The sequence below is a fragment of the Acromyrmex echinatior genome, chromosome 16 (genome assembly GCF_024713525.1).
Source record: "Acromyrmex echinatior isolate Ae372 chromosome 16, ASM2471352v2, whole genome shotgun sequence".
Lineage (NCBI taxonomy): Eukaryota > Metazoa > Arthropoda > Insecta > Hymenoptera > Formicidae > Acromyrmex > Acromyrmex echinatior.
Window position 1 is genome coordinate 6,548,357 of NC_141867.1, and position 20,546 is coordinate 6,568,902.

Here is a 20,546-nt window from a genome sequence, read left to right on the forward strand (position 1 = left end):
TATGCACGACGAATATAATGTAATGTTGAACGATCGTATGTATACGATCTATTTCGAAAGGTCAAACAAAAATAAAATCGCAATGTTAAATTTACAGAAATATCAATAGAAATTGCAAGCAGTCAATCTTGATTCTATTTCATTAAAATAATAATATTAAATCGAGAACGTTCTTGGAAGCTTCATACATAATCAAATAAGAGAACGGGATTGCGTAATTTCATAATATTCGTAACGTTATACGAATTGTGTTATTTACTTATCAAACTTCGAATTGTGTTTAATTACACTAGTCTCCTTGCATCCAGAAACAGATATGGATTTAACGAATAATTAAAGGAAAACGCGGAAAATATCTCGTAAAGATATATCGTAAAACATACCAACTAGGTTGCCTTGATAAACGTGAGAGACGTCAGAGTTGTACTGTCTCTCCCCCGTAGAGCCTTCAATAATTAAATTGTTGCTAAAGGTGGTCGAGTCTCGTTTTAATCGAATGTGGAAGTCCTTGCCGTGCGCGCGAAACTTTAACGTCACGGTACTGTCGCGGTTGATCGACCTCTTCGCCCTCAGGTGACTTCGATGGACTTCCTCGACAGGGTATGACAGCGTTTCGTAGTGGCGGATGTACTCGTTCAGTCGACGAGCTGCAAGAAAAATATAAATAAATTCTTAATACATTTGAAGTCAATCTTCATAAAATAAGTGTTAAATTAAACTTCATCCAATTTCCAATTCCGATTTGCTGCAGCCATGAAACATTAAATAGCCTAAGACTCAATTTAAAGTTCATTATGTGGAAATCGACGTATATAAAATTATTATGCAAGTCGCAAATGTCGAGCATTTTCTTTAAACCATGAACAGAATTATATTTTATTCTATGAAGTTTAAAGCGCATTACAGATATAATAGCCAGCCAAATTCGAACGTGCAAAAACTCTACCGGGAGCTTCCTAAAACATTCGTAGATCGAATAATTCAGCATCCATCGCGCAGATTTGTGTGTATACCATATACAATAAAAGCTTATTCGAAGAGAGAATTAGATCTCTTTTCACTTAACAAGTTTCAGTCCAGCTCATATTGCACGATAAAAACGAGATGATCTAATCTGTTACTGATTGAGAGAGAACTGAATAGAAAAACCCTCCAGAGATTCACTTCGGAATTGCGTTGCGTAACTCATCTCTACGTTAACGAGACAAAATGCTCTACGAAGAATGACCTGGTAGGAGTTCCCCTCTTTCGCTTCGCATTGCTTGTAATTTGCAAAAGCACAACATGAATTTATATCAGGCGACTTTTGTTCGCGAAAAAATCCGGAGTAACCGTGCGCGACAAAAGGGATGCTATGGCCGCGCTACGCAGAGAGCTACCACAATCTCGCCAGGTTTTATGTATCTGCCTGGCGATACGAGGGTTGTGCACCGGCATTCTCTTGCTGTCCAGAATCCCAAACACTTTCCGCGAGATGCACGCGATATTCTCAGCAAGCTCTCGGAACAACGTCGCCGTAGTGTATGAATATTATGGAGGGCAAAAATGCACTTTCCTCGTCGCGTCATTTAGCCGATTTCTAAAGAGCGCCTCGCAAGCATTATACTTTACGAGACGCACTACCTCCGCTACCTCGCATTCACGATAAGTGCAATTGCACAAATGAGTCAGCCCGATGCCAGACGCGTAACTTTTAAGGCTGATCACGGTAAATGAGGCATGTAATTCTCGAAGTTCTTAATGCTTTTGAGCCTATTTGCCATGTGAACAATGCTAAATTGCGTCGCACCAAATGAAGATATTCGTCTCCGAGCAGAAAATTTCACATTATGCGTGATATAAGATTTATCTTTATAGAAATAGATTATTCTTTTTTCGCTCCGATGACATGTAGTTACAAAGCGAGACCATTCCATTATCCCGGAAATTCGATATCCGGGAAGTTTGATATATTTTTATTCATGAAGAGCTATTTTTATAAATATCGCGAAGAATTTACGAAAAGTCAAGAGAAGTAATTTATGTGTCCAGAGAGAAAGGTAGAAGGAAATGAAACTGTTTTATGATCGGTATTTTTATCTTGACGTCAGACATTTAATCTCATTATGCGCTGAAGAATTACGTGATACTGCACCCAGTATCCGAGAAATCATGCAAGAGTGCATTGCGTTCGAGAGCTATAATTATAGCATCCTATTAGGCACAGGACTGAGTATCATTCCTCTTTCCATTACTTATTCTGATACTTAAACGACATCTTTTAAACGTATTTAGTGCTGCAATTTACGGACATCAAAAGAAATTCTGATACCGAGTGATAATGCAACTGAACTATTTTTCGAGATATTTCACTTCCACGTAATATATTGCAAGTGGAAAAATTGATTTTTATGAAAGCGGGCAGCCTGTACTTTACTTTAGCTTAGTGAACACGGGAATTTTAAAAAAGAAGACAAGTAAACGTCAAGGCTCTCTAGGTTTCATTCTTGTAGTATTGGAATAAAGAAAAATTTTACGGTAAGCTCGAAATAAGCTGATTGTCCTCGCTTAGGACTCTCGTCTTCGCCCGTCAAATCAAGCCATCGAAGAAGGTTGATACCTTCTTAAAGTCGAACAGAAACAGTTTATCAACCAACGTTAAAGATCCATTCACGTTAAAGAAAACGTTTCATTGTTCATTTGTTATATAGTAATGAGATTATATTAGCCCGCTATATATTTATAAAATAATTGCAATAATCGACATGACATTAGCCAAGGTATAAGAATCAATAATAAGATCATATATTATTAATAAATATAAAATTAATTGTTCCTCTTAATGAAACATTAATTGAATAGCATCACTTTTTGCTTCTCAATTTTCGATATAACAATACAATTATTGGATGAACGCGCCATGCCATCTTTACAATTTTATAACTTTAACGAAACAGTATTAAAATAATTAATAAACAAAATTTGTAACGTTTTTATAACGCCTTGATAATTAAGCTTTAGATTACAATTTCATTAAAGTTAACGTGAATTAAGAAATCAGATCCCTTGCAATGTATTTACACTTTATTCGTTAAGTATATGTTAAGTTAATTTCCAATGCTCTAAACAATATTGTAATTATATTATTATGGAACAGATTCATTAATAATAAATTCTGTTTTACTAAATCTCGTATATTTCGGTGAATACCCAGTATCAAATAAAAAGTCGGAAAACGAGATGCGACTCGCTTCCACATTTCCATCCGCTCTCGAATGAATAGAAGGATTTGAAACGAAACATGAAAACGTATCGACATCTAAAGCTGCAGGGACGCATATGATGCATGAGACAGACTGCGACGACGTACCTTTTTATGCATTGTAGCGGGAGGCGGATCGATACGTGTTCGTATAACGTTACTAGTTTATCTCAGAGCGTGAAAATTCCGCCGGTTGTAGCGCAAAGAAATAAATCAAATGCGCCTGCATCTTTCCGGTGCAAAAAATATACCTCTGTAATGCGTAACGAACGAATGATATTTCGAATATGCGATAAATAGAATAGTTCGCGTCCTACGTAATGATAAAAATAAATTCCTCCTACAATCATTTTCATCGGCAAAATCACAGAATCATATATATAGAATTAATAGTTTATCATACAATTAAATATAATTAAAACGAAGTTGCATAAGAGAGCACACTTTGCCAAATGCATCTCATCTGGCTTATTCAACATAAATCTCCTCACCTTTCGCTTTTCCCGGATGATCGAATGTCCGATGGACCATGCGATAGACACGGTCAAACTTATTTCGTTCGTTGTTTGCAGCATGGAATAAAAATCAAACAAAGTGAAAAATGTAACGTACCTCATAATCCTGTGCCAGAAACAAAGAGACACTAGGAAATGAAGAGTCATTACTGCGTTTCAATGTAATTTCATCCGCCGTTGTAATCCTATTCACTTTCAAGAGGATGTAGTAAATGAATAAAGCGTTCGATGCAAACTCGGTTTACAAACTGTCAAGGAAATTAAATCAGCCAGAAAAATCTTTTTTTACAATCTGATAACTATGAGATAAAATGAAAACAAAAAAACAATTTCAATATTTTTACTTCAAATAGATGTAATCAATATTCGAAATTGTGTACGTAATAACAACAAAATTAGAATCATCCGAACTTGCATAATAATAGAATTTTACTCGAAAAATCCTTGATTAATCGCTGTGGATTGTTATGAATTCACAATGAGCTCGGTTCCTAAATAAAACCCGCTTCTATAACTGTGAACGACTTCTTTGAATAATATTTATCGCTTTATCCAAGTTTTAATTACGCTGTAACGAACGTTTCCAATATTCTGGCGCTGAAAAAATAACTTTAGCCACGGTAGGACGACAAAATCCATCTCGGAATGATAGGGACGTTGGTTTTGCAACTACTTTAATGCATCGAGGAGAAAAAAACCAAAAGCAATATTCTGAAGAGACGAGAAGGGATGATATCGGAAAATGAAGAGTGGTAGCCTACTCCTCATTCTATCCCGCAATTTTCCGAGCTGTATCTTCAGCCACGCTGGTATTCTTTCGCGCGAATTGCATCGAAAACGCTCCTCGAAGCGCCATGATATTTGGATACGAAGATGAAGGTGTGGCGAGACCGGGAACAAAAATGCAAATTGTGTCTACCCGGCGGGAACCATCAATCCTCTCGTTGTCGTCGTTCTCTCGTAACGCGACAAAAGCATTGTTTAAACCTCTAATATATTTTGAAACGCGAAATAATCCTTTGTATTTTTAATATAAATTATCATGCATGCATAATTTTATGTATATTATTTTATAATTTTTTTTTCACATACACGGTGTCCTGAGTTTCGCCAATATAAAGACGATTCTTTTAAAAAGAGAACTTTAATGCTTATTTCATCTTTTAATTAATTTTTTAATTGATGACCGTTTTATGTAGTGCTTGGATAATACAATATATTATAATACAAAAAACATGTTTTGTGAACGTCCTTTGAAATAATTTATTCCAGTTCTGGGACCTTTGTTTAATAATCCTTGACCTGCTTAATTCTTATTATATGAGTTTTGTATTATATAATGTATAATTTTAGTTGACTCGTTTGTTTAAATTTTATTTGAATTCGTTCCACTTTGCATTACATGTATGCTTTTCTTTTAGATTATAAAAAGGTTTTATTTTGTACGAATGTATCAATAATAAACAATTTATCAAAAACACTTTTAGTTCTATAAATTCTTTCTGTAATAAATAATTCTGTAATTTTATCATTCTTTCTGAATTGCATATTTATGTGTTTCGTTGATTTTTTTAAAACTTTATATAGAAAGAACAATTTTGCTAAGGTATCTATTAACTAGATATAGATTTGAAAATAATTTTGTTGGAATTTCCCAAATGATGAGCACTGTAAAATGTTTTGACATTCTAGCAATCAGGTTAAACATTCTACATAATTATTTTGATAGGCCAACAAAATTATATTTTCAGATTTGTATCTATCTAAAATTTTAGAAACTTCAACAAAACTATTCTTCCCATGTATATTCTCAGTATATGATCGAACTATATTTAATACAGAATTCGCAGTGATTGCGATTGCGAGATCGTCACATTCGTTACGTCGAAGCAGAATTAAATCTCAAGGTAACGCGTATCAGACGTGGTTATTGAGGCAAACGGGTCAGCGCACGTGCCATTATGCTCTTTGAAGTTCTATGGGCGTAAATATCCAGTAGCTCTATATCGCTTTTACACTATCGCACGTTTCGGGAAGCATGTAGACTCTCCACCGCGTCGCTATTAGGATAAAGTGGAACACAATCAACGTCTCTCCCTTTGCCAACCAAGTATGCATCGTAGATTGTACGTGGTATTGTCGTGCACTGAGGGGGAAACCGAATCATTATTGACTCGAAATTGAAATCTCAGCTATACTGTTTATTACGACGGGAGAAGGATTTCGTCGATGTACCTCGAGTACAATCGTACTTTCCGTTTTCCGCTAACGTTCAATCTCACTAATGAACGTCGCGTGCTCCGGACGCGACGGATGCAACGGATTTCTATGGTACGGCGAAACAATAATAGCAAGACACCGGATGCGGCGAGAACGATACTTTCGCGGTTGGTCGATGTGTGCTTTTTAGATAGAAGCGATGACGGCTGTTTCCAAGCTGGTCAGATCCGCTTGATCCGCTGCGCCAACCAGTTTCGGAAGGATTTCATTTCCGGAGGCGACATTGCGCCCACCCGCATACGAGAAAGGAACGTCTCTCAGATGGGAAAAGTCCTGGCGATTTGAAATACCTCAAAGTGAAATTGCTTCGGCATCTCGACACAGTCGAGTATTACCGTGAAATAGTCGCACACTACCATCACCTACATTGTGCCGTGATACCACTTTCCTCGCTTTTTCTCCTATCACGATCTCTTGTCGGACTCAACGCTCCTAAAACGACAATTAAAATGATCAGCTTTAAACGCCGTATGGCACCCACGTGATACCGACAATAAAATTAAGCTGAGGACGCGTGGAAATTCAATTTTCACCTTTTATCGCCGCATCTTAGGGGATAATATTTTTAAGCTTACTCAATCCCAACTCTTCGTACGTTAAAGCCGCGTATCGCGATTATTATCTTCGTTGCTTGCACGAGAGAAACCATTTCGCGATTGGATTTTCGTTCAAACGAGTCGAGCTAACGCTACTCTATACAAACAATAAGCTTCAGAGCAATAAGCTTTTTCGAGATCAAATCTCTAATAATCCTAGTGATTTAACACAAATTTCTGAAATAATTTGTTAAATAATAGTCATTAAATAATATAAATATTTTTTTAACAAGAGTTCATTTTAACTCTTATTAAACTATTATTTAACTCATATACATGAACGTGAGATCACGTATAAAGATTAGTGATAAAGCGGCAGGTAAGTGCTGTATAAATAATTTCAAGTTATTAAATTCGCGTTCCTTGTTAGCGCGCTATTCATTCGAGTTCATCGTTACGAACAATTGCTTCATATCAAGACTGACTGTATCAATTTTAGGTGTCACTTGGTAATGACGAATGATATCGGTATTTCATCGAGAAAGTTGAACGAGGAGCATGAAAAACTCAATTTCCATTTCTCTGTCGAAGGAACGTCATAAAAACCAAATAAAGACTAACGAATTCGAATTTATGCGTCTTCGTTATACTTCCTGCAAAATCGCGTCTGCTATCGATCTATCGACATGATGTTTTAATGTCCCTTCTCTTCCTTTCCCCGGTGTATCGTAGAGAGGAACTGGTTTCCGGTACTTTTCTATACATGTACAGGAAACAACGCAGGAAAGGTCGGAGGGAGAAAGGAGGGTGTAATTCGTCACGGATGGATGAATCTCTCGTTGCATGGTTTATGAGCACATACATTGGACACATGGCTAGCTTGCGATCAATCTCACGCGCCCGCATGCGCGTTATATTTGCAGAAATGAAAAAACAGGACTGTTCCTTTTTGCGAAGATTATTGGATCGAGGATAAACAGTCCCAACAGAGGCTTTACAGCCTTCACAGAGGATCAGAAATTTTGGATAATTAAAAATTGTAAAGAGTTTTCCAACAGAGGTATTTTGAATTATTAAAAAAACGTATTTTTTTTTGTAAGAAAGCTTAGATATTTTTATTTCAATCCCAAATACGGACTGTGAGATTATGTTTTAAAAACGATATCCGCCAAATAGCCGCTTTGGCTTTTCTTAGAAATGGTCATCCTTTTGATGAAATTTGTCATCATATTTTCGCACATTTCGATTTAACGCCATTACACTTTTTCCTTTGGGATTACGTGAAGGATAAGATCTACAGTAATGCTCCGCCTTCGATTCAAGTGCTTAAAAATAACATTAGATCGGTTATTCGATCGGTTTTGAAAATGAGCCTGAAATGTACAAAAATGTGATGAAAAATTTCATCAAAAGGATGATCATTTGTAAAAAAAGCCAAGATGGCCATTTGACGGATATCGGATTTTTAAAACATAATCTCATAGTCTATATTTGGGATCAAATAAAAATATCATAGCTTTCTTACAAAAAAATGCGTTTTTTTAATAATTCAAAATATTACCTCTTGTTGGAAAACTCTTTATCTTCCTAGAGTCCCCGAAGAGGCAAAAATCTGGTTTTAACCATTCTAGGCCATGATAACTGTAATTCATCTAATGGATCAGAAATCCATCTGGAGGGATAAAAAGGACAAAAAGAAGAAGAAAAAGAAGAAGAAGAAGGTTAATTTTTTCGGAAAAAAAGTAAAACGATGGCAACTACAGGTAGAATGAAGACTAAAGCAAGGAACATTGGTTATGAAGTCTGTTCCAGTTTTATAATGCTCGTCGAAATAACAATTGCTGATGATAAATTTTAATCAGAATATATATTAAGAACAGAGAGAAGTGTAAAACATAATTAAATTGAATTTAATTAAGCTATCTATGTTACACATCAATGAATCAAATTTAATCAAAATTACATATAAGTTTATAAAAGTAAATTAGATACATTCAAAGATGGTTCGTTCTCTAAATTGAACTTTACCTAATAATTTTCTGTAACTAAATATTAATCTTAATTAATATCTATCTAGAAATTATTTAGCAAAATGCGAATTGATATATTGAAATATTTCAATTTAGATGCAAAATCTAATAAATATGTACAAGTTCTACTGACTAATCGATATAAGTGAATTGCAGGAAATTGGAACCTGATAACATCAGAAGTAACCATTTTTAAGATGATAGTCTCCAAAGCGAAATAGAACTCTTTACTGAGTCTCTCTTAGTCTTTGTGGTACGTAAGAGAGAAGAGTCAAGAGAAAATTACTAACAGATACCGCATGATGTAACGCGACGGAACGGTTGCTTGCGTGTAATTAGTATTATTCCTGAAATAGTTTCAAACAATGCGGCGGACGAGTGAAACCGCATAGTAAAATTAAACTAACTTCTAAGCTTCTGAACTTGAGCGTTTCAAAACTTTTAGTGCCTGCACTGTATTTCGTTCGCATTTAAATATAACGATCGCGTGATCGCTCCACGGGGAAATAGAGCGCATTATGATGCATTGTAACAAGTCTCCGTGGTAATACCAACGGTATAAAGTATGTGCACCACGACGTTCGCTAATTGTTTATAATGATTTCGGCATCACGAAGGATTTCCATGTGATAAAACGAAAGTTCCGCAACAATACAACCATTTATGCGACCCGTTTGTCTGACTTGTGCGCACTTCCGTCGCATAAATATTATAGATAACAGCACTATCAACGTCTATAAAGGTGAACGAAGATAGAGTATTTCGTAGCCGCAACTTTCTTGAGAAAGACAGTGATTTATATACTTGTCAGACAGATTCTTGAGACTACTTCGAATCACTTCAGCATCTTGGTAAACACTCATCGATCGGATGTAACAAGCTTATAAAAAGTTCGAGACCTAATTAATGGAACTAGAGAGTTTATAGAGCATGACTACCCATCTCTCGACTGCGCCGTGAATTCACGGCGATGGTTCCCAACTTACACTGCACTTATTGCAGAGTTACGTGGCGTAACGGAATTTGTTACCTCGCAAGATAAATGCACACATTTTGATAATGCAAAAAATGAGCATTTCAAATAATTATAAAAAAGAAAAATGTTTCTTTCTTTAAATCATCTAAAAGGTTTTAAAATTATTTGAAAAGAAAAAGATTTTGAAAATAATTTTAGAAAATACCGCAAAAAAAAAATCGAATATGACACATTAATTATTTCTATCTATAAAAAAATCGTAATGCAGTTATACTATAGTTTTTTATAATTTTTCTCGTCTCGTAATTTCTTCAAGGATATAATGTTAAAAACGTTATACTATTAAAAACGTGCGCGCGTATTTTTGAGATATCTAGGAACACTGTAATCTCACATCGGATCGGTCGCGCAAAAACACTTCCCTGCAAAAGTCCGCTATCGTTATTCTCGCTGTATCCACGATTCAAGACTATGCTATCGTAAAAACAACGACGGGATGTTTTCGCGAAACCAGTGCGATGTGGTAAAGTATCGGTATGTATCCCCACACATTCGACCACGTTAATTCCCATCAGATCAGCCACGGATAAGGTTCGCCTCGCCTCGCTTCGTCTCGCGAGAACCCTGCATTATCTCCTCTCTCGCTCTCTCTCCCGTATCCAGGATTCATCCGTTCCTCTTCTCTAAGTTAACGTCGATGTTTACCGAAGTTCGCCCGGGGGACCAAGGATTTACCACCTCGTGACTCGAGGGGTGAAAATAGGGTTGACTTGGTACACGTTCGATCAGCCCCACGAGAGGGGAGCTCGTGGAATGTCTTTTCTTCTTACAGCCGCACGGGCGTTTCCCCGATCTACGTGTTGATTCCCGTCGTAAGAGGATCTCGTGTAAGTAAAATGGAAGACGATCTCCTCTCCCCTTTTACCTCTTGCGCTCTTGAAATTCGTAGCGTCAAGAATTTAACGCCGCCGCGCCAGGATAAGGAAAGGATTTGCTCTGAACGCACGAACCAAGAATTTACAGAAGCGTGAATGTCGCTTCGAAAAGTAGGACGGACGATAGTATTTGTCATTATTATACCTATATCGTAGTATTGTTGCAGGGTGCACCGTAACCGAACGATGAATGGTGCATCTTACTCGAAGTTCTCAACGTTACGGAGTTGTATGAAAGAAACAAACGACAGTTAGTGAATGATAAAAAGCCAGCTGATCCACAAGAATAACTTCTTTCAAAGAAAACTTCTTTTTGCTTATAAATTATGTTGAATCAACATTTAATATTGCAGTTATTCTTAGTTAAAACATACTCTCAAGTAAATCAGTGTATCATTACATGTAGAATACATGTTCGCTTAATTCAATAAGTTTCCGTTTATCCATTGATAACATAGCAAATTATACACATAATTATATTATACCACGTACGGTACAAATGCGACATAACTAGGTCAGGCATCAAACTTGAACTATGAATGTATATAATGGAAATTAGAACTATTCAGCAAAAAGAAGTCTATTGCGATCACTTTGATTCATAAGTTTTCACTTGTCCAACTTGAACAACCGGTTCAAATGCTCAACAACTATTATAATGTATTATGCATCAACTTAGATAGCTAGAAATTAGGGCTTCTCAACAAAAAGAAGTCTATTGTGATCGATTTGATTTAAAGTGACAGAAAATAAGTGTTATGTTTTTGAAAGAGAATAATTAGAAAACGCTTCAGATAAATCTCGGATAATTAATTTTTAACGTACAGATTCGACTCGTTTATTCTGCCATCGAAGTGATCTCGATATCATACAGAACGGACACACCATCGGTAGATTTGATTGACCAAGCGGGTGTTAACTGAGAGACTGTAACGACGGTGGAGGAGGAATCAATTGACCCAATTTCACGTGCCGACCCTGTCTACCTCTATTATCTAATTTAACTATTTAGCCAACTGTTCGCACACTCCCTCGACATAGAGACTGGAGAGGATAATACTTTCGCGCGAGCGAAACTCGAGAATCGTCGATTAATGCCGCCTCTTTCGGCTCGCGCCATCGATCGGTATTAACTTTGCAACCAAATGTAAGTTGTCTCGTGTGCTTTTACGTATACCGGAGATATATCGAGTGATAGAAAGATGATATTTTCCTATCCATTTCCAAAATTTCAAATAAATAGAACATGATACATTTGCGATTACCTCCGCGTATATAATAATCAATATCTCTTTTTGTCAATAATTAAGATATTATTTCTTATTTTCAGAGTATATTAATCATAAAACTATTCTTTTGTAATTATTTCAGTATAATTAGTATAAAAATAAAATTAAAAATTCTCTCTCTCTCTCTCTCTCTCAAGTCTCAAACGTTTGAAATATATAAAAATATATAAAATAAAAATCGCGAAATTAACATAATTCGATGTAATGATATATATATTAGGTGTTGGAATTAATTCGTAGCGTTTTTTAATGAAAGAATGTTATTTATTTCACATGAGCATTAAAAAATACATTAATGAAAGTACTTCCCATCACTTGTAAAACGCTACGAATTAATTCCAACACCTAATATATAATACAGTAATGTAACTGTTCTTATTTTAAAAATAAATGCATAATTTTTATATAGTGTTACTAGTGTTCGAATTACATAACTAACAGATTTCACAAGTTTTGGTAAGAGTTGCGCGAGCTATGCTTAAACTCTATCGCTGTTTGACAAGGACCGCAAAGTATGGCTATAGAGGAGCTTTAATTGAATTAGTTTAGAAACACAAGTTTAACATTAGTCTACTAATTAATGTTATGGTTGGATAAGTGCGAAAAATTTTCTTTTCTTTACATTAATTGTCGTTGAAGCGAACAATGTAGTACAAAATTAAATTTCGCATGAATTAAATATATTTCAATTCATATCATTTGTGTAATATTAATTTTTTCAATAAATTATTTCAATAATTATTAACAGTACACTGTTAAATCTAGTCAAATTTAACTTAACGTGAGTCGCCTCTGCTTCTACTCAATTATATCGTTATTTTATATTAAAACAATGATTATATTTGATACTATACAATGTCAAATTGACACGATACAATGTCAAATTTAATTACTGTTTTAGTAAAAAATAACGATATATTTAATAGGAGCAGTGGCGGTTTACATTAGGCTAAATTTAACACTATAGATTTAATAGTATACATATAAATAGTTGTGTATGTCCTTAATATCATAAACAGAGCAAATTACTCCTGTCTCACAAACTTAATCCAAACAATAAAAAATAAAAAATGACTTGTTATGCTTGCGTTGAATATTCCTATTTACGATGCACCAGAAGCCTCATTCGCGAGATGCTCGTTTTAATGAACTCACATTCAAATAGTGCACTGAGAAAGAGATACTTCAAATTTATTTGTGTGAAATATATTTATTTTACTAAAATAAATATTTATTTAAATACGGCAAAATAAAATTTCATTATTCTAACAAATAAACTATTTTATATTTTTTTACAATTAATGAGATATATTTCACAGAAATATATATTTCATCACAATCCAATTTTTTTTATAATTAATAAATATCGAAGAAAATGTAAATAATATTTGCTTCGCAATATTTCGATATTTTTGTCTAAATGTGATCGCTGTAACAATTAAAACTCAAACAATTTATAACATTTGCAAATGTGTTTCACAAGTCCTCACTTGACAAACCGTTGTACAAACTCCAAATGTCCGTTGTAAAAGCTGCGCAGAGGGAAGACAAAAGAGATGTGCATGTCACAAGTAATGCCTGTGTTCCGGAAGTGCATTCAATTTTCTTGTGCGTGCAGTCAGCGTCGTACATAAAACAAGTCTTAAAGTTACCGATGTAGTTCGTGTGGCATACCGATTTCTTGATGTCGCAAACACGCGCGTACACGTATGTATACACGTGCATACGAAACCGCGAGCGTAAAACCACAAATTTTCTTTCGAGACAAAATATAGAGAACATAATTCATTGGCGACGTTAATGAAATAAAAAATAAATAGTGAGATATGGGTCTCTAGACTTTCGTTATCGCCATTAAATGTTCCGCTTTCGCGGCAAATAGGATTCAGCAAAACGGGATGTTCGTAAAATTGTGTTTCAATGATATTACCCTTTTGGAATTTCCAAATACGCGTCCGGTATGACCTACATTTTCCCAATATGTAATAACGCCATGCTACCTGTTTCGAGAATGCTGAAATACAGCGCTGATATAATTCATTTACGTTTCACGTTTGACAGATAAAAGGTATTCATACTGTGTAAAATACCGTACGGGACACATAATAAACATTAATCATTTCGTTGATGGAGTAAAAGCTCAATTCGTTAATAATTCATTAAAGAGTTCATTAACTTTGTCTGAATTTCCTACCTTTTCCTATGAAATCATTCATCAATTTTTAGAAATATAATAAAAATGATGTATCGATATAAGAAAACAAATTATATAAAATAAATTTCTTACTTTTTCTTTTACGCTTTATCTATTCATGACAAATATATTATTTTTAATTAAGGAATATAAATAAAAAATATAAATAAACTTATATTAAACAAATAAACTTGTATCAAATTAATTAAAATTAATTAAAATGAATTTATATTAAATACAAGTGTAAATTTAATTAAGTAAGAGAAATCCTATATTCAGTCAAAGCGGATATTAGTGCTTAAACATTTCGGTGAATTAGGAGGATATCCGCATGAAATACAAGAGAATTCGAGTTCGAATCTCAGCTGAGAGTAATATTTCTGGCAATAAAATTATTCGTAGATTCTAAGGTTCTTATTTTTTATCAAATTATTAATATTCTTATAAGATACTTATTGGCATCGATATTAAATAATCATGTTAAATTGCTTGTCAATATAATATGTAATATTATTACTCTAATTCTGTTCATAATTGTGTTTCAAGACTGAAAAAGATTTCGGTGAATGGTTTATAGAATTGGATGTGATGTATATGTACATAAAATTGATATCGAAATATTTAAGCATTAAGATCCGCTTTAACTGAATACAGAATTTTCCTTGTACGAAGAAAATTTTTTCTTAGAGTTTACTCTGAAAATATGATAGTCATGAGACAACATTATATTGTATTTCGAAGAATTTTAATCTCTCTCATTCATTATAAAATTATAATAAAGTATAAGTTTGATTAATTTTACTGAAATACATGTTAAAAATTTTTAAAGAATTATACCACAACTACTATTTTCAGGGTAAATTTTAAAAGAAAATTCTCTCCGTGTACTTAAATTAAATTTATTCTCATCAATCCAAATTCATGTCTATTACAATTGCTTACAAATTTAAATATTATGTACTAAGATTTAGTTTTTATTCTTAAATCAGATTATCTTGCTTTTATTACTCCTCAAATCTTTAAAAATGTATATATATCGTTGTACATGACACGTAAATGTATTTGAAAATAAATGGAGTAGTATATTGAGCTCACGTTTGTTCGCTAAATCCAAATGACTTTGCGGATCAATCATTCCTACGAGGAGATAAATAATTTTTAAATCGTCTCGTATGCGGCACCTTCTGAACAATTTACGTCGCCTTGAAACTGCCTTGATGTCATTACACGATATTAGGAATTGGTCGCGGTCATCAATTACATATCATTGTCATCGAAGCGAATCAAGGGATATAGTTGTGCTCATTCACTCGACGATAAATAACGTTGCGCCGAGTGCAACTTCGATCGTACATCCCCGCTGCCGATGGTCCTTGCTCCGCAAAAACGCGAGATAACATGCGTGCTGCTCTGGCAGAAGCATCGCGAAGAGAGACGCACGCAAGATTTATCGCCTTTCACCGTTGCTTCCCTCTCTGCAAATGGCCAGACGGCAACGAGAAAAAGAGAGATGGAGAGAAAGAGCCCTTTTCCGTTCAGCTCCTCTTGCTGCCGACATAAATCATCGACAAGGGGTTCGTGACGTTATTTTAATACTGCTCGTGAATTTCACACGGACGTGTCCGTTGTCCCACAAATGTCATCTCGTTGATACCAGTCGAAGAAAAAAAATTGAAAAAAATAAGCTACGTGCTTCATATTAATATTATATATATATATTTAATGTATCAGTATAATGTTTAGTACACGTTTATAATATTATTAATATTTCTTGCTTGTATTAAGGTGTATACTACAACTATGAGTAGGTACTATAAGCGTCAAATTTTATCGAAACAAGGCAAACGTACGCCCGTACGTGAAGGATTGCCTCGTAGCCGACGAAATTTGCACCAGGCAATCGTGTAACCGTAACGCTGTACAGGAATTTATGGCTTGTCTGGTTGCGGGCTCGCTTGGCGTCGTCGAGAGGATTAGCGTGGTGCTTCTTGCGAAGCTTCGAAGATTTAATCCCTTAATCATGCTGCTGAAAGCGCGAACATTACCCGCGCATTTTTCTACTTGCGAAAGCGAGCACAACGGGAAGCTTGAATTGCGCGAAAACCACCGGAAGCCGATGTAAGTCGATGTAAATTGCCATACGAACGAGAGAGGCACGGTAAACTAGTTTCGGACACGGTTCGCGGGATGTCACTTTTGGCTCCCCGAAGAGCTGCCCAGCTCCATCGATTATTCGATACAGCAACAGCAAACAAGCGGGAACCATGACGTGATAACGTGAGTAGACGAAGTACAGTTACCGCGATATCGAGAGTAAGTGACAAGATAGTTATTGCATATAAATAAGAAATAATAAGTGTTGACCGGATGTTAAATATAAAAGAATATGCGACGATATTATATTTATCAGAATGTGAAAGAACTGTGTAGAACTGTGTAGAAGTACCCGAAAAATAAAAATTCTCGAATTAAATATTCAAAGACCGAACAATTTGTTAATGCAATTCAAAACTTCACTGTACGTAAACTTCACTGTCGATCGACATTCAAAAGATAAAAGTTCTGATACACGATATCCTGAAACTACACATATGAATATCTCAACGCAACAAAATTCAGCGTTTCAGAAGAAACGAGACAAAGGAAAAGAAGGAAACTACATGAAGGACCAGAAGAACTTCCTCAAGAAGTTATGTCTAAGAAAATTTTACTTCATTAAAGAGATTGTGGAAATTGCAGTCTATACCCTAAAAGTTCACGTTCGGATGTATGTATCGAATGAACAAATTTAGAAACAACATTACTTCCAGTCGTTCCGTGTAACGATACGTAACGGTGCAGTTTATCGCAGGCGCGTGACTAAAAGTCAAACTTTTATTACGAAAATATTTCCCCATCGCGTATGACGGGCGCATGGTACGTACGTGCAACGATTAAATCTGCCCAACACCGTGGAAGCTGGTATCCGGCCATCTGCGGCGTCACATTCATCACGGAAGAATCGATGCACTCGGCCGCTCGATACGCGAATAACGTCGATTAGCCTCGCGTACGTGTGCTGCTCAACAAACGATATTTATTCTGCAGCTCGGTCGCCAGGCGTTAATCCGACGAACATTACTTTTCTTCTCAACGTAAATCGTCCCGACGTACGTGTACCGGGTTTATCAGACGTCGCACGTTTTCCTCGGACTATAAATAGCACAGCGGAAACGAGAAACATTGTCGATGGCTTCAATAGTGGCGGTACCTAAGTTAACTAAAACGAAAGAACGGTGTTCTTTGTTTAGTTTTAAATATATTAAAACTTCGATTAAAGCTTCGATTAAACTTTAACTTGATGTTTATAATTGTAAAAATATTGCTTTTGTTAAGTTAATATCCCTTCCTCACAAAAAATTAAAATAATGTCAGAATTAAGTGCTTTTTATGTTCTATTACGTGTTCTATAGTTCTAATTTTGTACTCGAATGATTTAGCAGAAAAAATGAAGGTGCCAGCTTAACGTCAATTTATGTGTAGTAATTTTTTTATTTTATGAACGATTTAATGGGAATACTAATTTAACATTAAATCAGTATCTCCACTTTCAATCACGATTTTCTGCTAAATCGTTCGAACACAAAAATTGAGACTCGAATACATATAATAATTAGCACAAAAAAAAGCTCTTATCTCTCCCATTTTCATTTTTTGTGAGAGAGAATATTAACTTAATAGAAGTAAAAAAAGCTAATATAAAAGAAGTTTTAAAAAGATGTGAAAAGATTATAAAATATTATAAAAAGATAAGAAAACGCTATTTTTAATTTACTATCATATCCCTTGAATATCATTTTACATAATAAATTTTATATATCATATAAATATATTTATGTATTATATATGTATTCTTCTCGTTTACGTCATTATTATAACAAAAGTTAATCGAAGTAAGTTTATTATCACAATATTTTGTATTTTGTATTTTCGTCTCGCACAAAACAAACTCCATTTGTGTCCTTATACTTCCATCAATACGCGTTAAAGACTTATCACCTGCATAGCAGCTTTCCACGGAGGAAATGCAATTATACAGCCATCGGCAGAGCAACACGGCGCGAATGTACTTTGAACTCGCAACACCATTAACGTAGAACTACTAGACGGTCGATGATCGCATTATAGTCTCGCATGAGATTTTACGCGAAACGCGTGGGATGTAAATTCATTAGCCGATTACAGACAACATGAAACGGAAGTGTCGACCGCCGTTAAACGTGACCGCTCACACAATTATATACTTGTGTGCAGTTCGTAAGACAAGCTTCGGATGAACGTTTCTAAGTCTGTACGAAATTAACTAATTTTGAACCAAGTCCAAACGCTTTCGCACTTACTTCGCACTTGTGCTCATTCTGTAAAAAAACATTAATTTTTAGCATAATTATTTCCGAGAGATCTCTTTAAGGTTCCATGGAAGACAATAAAGCGCGAAATTTCCGCATTTGTGGTATCGAGTCGAGCATTTCCAAACATTTTATGCTTTCCAGATCTAAACACGATTTACCGTAAGCCCTCCGTAAAAGCGGAAAACCCGTGAGATCGGCGAACGTTGTGGTTTTACGCCTTGACAGATTAATGGTTACTTAAATACAAAGAATCGTTAATTCGCGGCGACGCCAAGCTTTAAAATCGCGCTCCTTCCTCATTACCGATGAGAATTAAGAGACCGCATGGTGCTTGTTCGCACGCAAGGTACTCCCTTAACCTTTGAGCACCTGAGCACCCGTACGTGTGCATTCGTGAGTGCGTTGTGCTAATACCAGGAAATGCTTTTCGAGGGCTACATTGTCGACGGGCGGCGCACTTAGTCCGGATTACCGGCGGAAGTGCGAGAACGTGGAGGAGTTCGTAGCCGAAAAGTATAGCTTGCAGCCCGTGAAAGCAACTACACCTCGATTAAATTGATTAAAGCTAGCGTGTGAAACTTTTTTGATCTTGAGATACGTTTGCTTTTTTTGAATTCGTAAAACGCTTGCGATTCTAAGCTTTTAGATGTAGAGATAAAAATTGTTACACTTCTAAATTCACGATACTTTCAAATACCAACCAGATAAAGAACAACTTCTTCAAAAAATAAATACATAAAAATAAACAAAATAAATAAATTAAATAAATAAATAAATTGCATATAAAAAAATCACTGATAATGTGTTAATTTACAGAAGAACAACTAGTTCTAATTCTAAACTTTAATAACATATTTTTCTCTTTACCAACTTGCTCCAATTGCAAAAATAACAAGACGCTCTTTTAAAAGTTTGCAAACGTAACATTTATTAATTATTCCCATTGCCTTTTGCAATCGCATCATAAAAATGAAAGAAAACATTGAGATACTGATATCTCTCTTAATTTTTTCATGTGTCTCGTGTTTTAATGAATCGACGTCGATTAATTTTTTTACCCTTGGTATAACAAGCTTTTATACTCGTATCAAGAAAGTAATGATATTTTCATGTTATAATATATTATTTATCAAGAGTCACCTATATTTTACAACGTTAAGAGACAGATAAATAATGATCTAAGTATGACATTTTATATAGGTCTAAGATAACATGACATTGTTCTTCTATTTAAGTTCTACATAAAGCAGAGAGATCTGCAGATCTTTATAGTTACTGTATGAAATAAAAAAGTTGACATAGTAGGTGACAAAATTTCTAGCTATGAAAAACCGAAGAAACAATGGAAAAGATTGCAAACAGCAAGTTCTCAATTTCCTTCTTCGTTTCTTTTTGCCTTTTTTCGCTGACAATAAATGTAAGTCTCCACGCCACATTTATGTTCTGAACAATAAAAGCAAACGGACGTGGCATAAAGACCGGACTAATAAAATTCTGTTCCGAGTAATCGATCTCCCTCAACGCTCGTAAGAAATCTCTTACCGAATGTAGCAAACAAAGTTTGTCGCGAACCTGATGTTACTCATAAAATTTCAATGAGTGCGATTGGATTTTCGCACTTTTATGACCGAGTACTTTAAATGCGCTTTGAACAACGAGGTTCAATCGTTTGACATTCCAAGATGTAAAAAGTTACAACAAAGCTGGAGCAACGTTGTTTTTTCATTTTCGAAAGAGAAATTTTATTCGTCAAAGAAAATTACTTTTAGATTCACTTTTCTCCTTACTGTGCCAAATTACATTCAGTCTGTTGCTCCTAATCCTATCCGAGTTAACTGTCCCTTATATCGGTTAAGGGGATTCTGTCAAAGCGTTGCAGTAATAAGGAAATGATCGAAAAACAAAATAGTTCGACAAATACTTCGTTCTAAATTAAATTAAAAGAGATTTCAGAAACTTGAGTGATAAGCTCCGCTCAACTACTATCAGCTGACTGCTGTGTCGGTTACGCGATCGCAGAGAAACAAAATTCTAAGGAAAACCGATAATTCCACAGGAAGTGTTACTTTTCACTTCTCTGACAGCTTCAAGCGCCAATCAAACTTTATCGCGTCCAGGAAAAGTTACGTGATTACAAGTTCGGCGAGCACGTGTGAAAC

At 35.1% G+C, this 20,546-nt stretch overlaps 1 protein-coding gene across 3 annotated transcripts in view; it reads right to left on the bottom strand.

Annotated features, from left to right (window-relative positions):
- kuz (zinc-dependent metalloprotease kuz) overlaps nucleotides 1-20,546 on the bottom strand; it is a 129,823-nt gene that overhangs the window by 18,597 nt on the left and 90,680 nt on the right. For all 3 annotated transcript variants that reach the window (XM_011067948.2, XM_011067947.2, XM_011067946.2), the window contains exon 2: nucleotides 384-647. In XM_011067948.2, coding sequence (XP_011066250.1) covers nucleotides 384-647 — 264 coding nt within the window. The remainder of the gene's footprint in view (nucleotides 1-383; nucleotides 648-20,546) is intronic.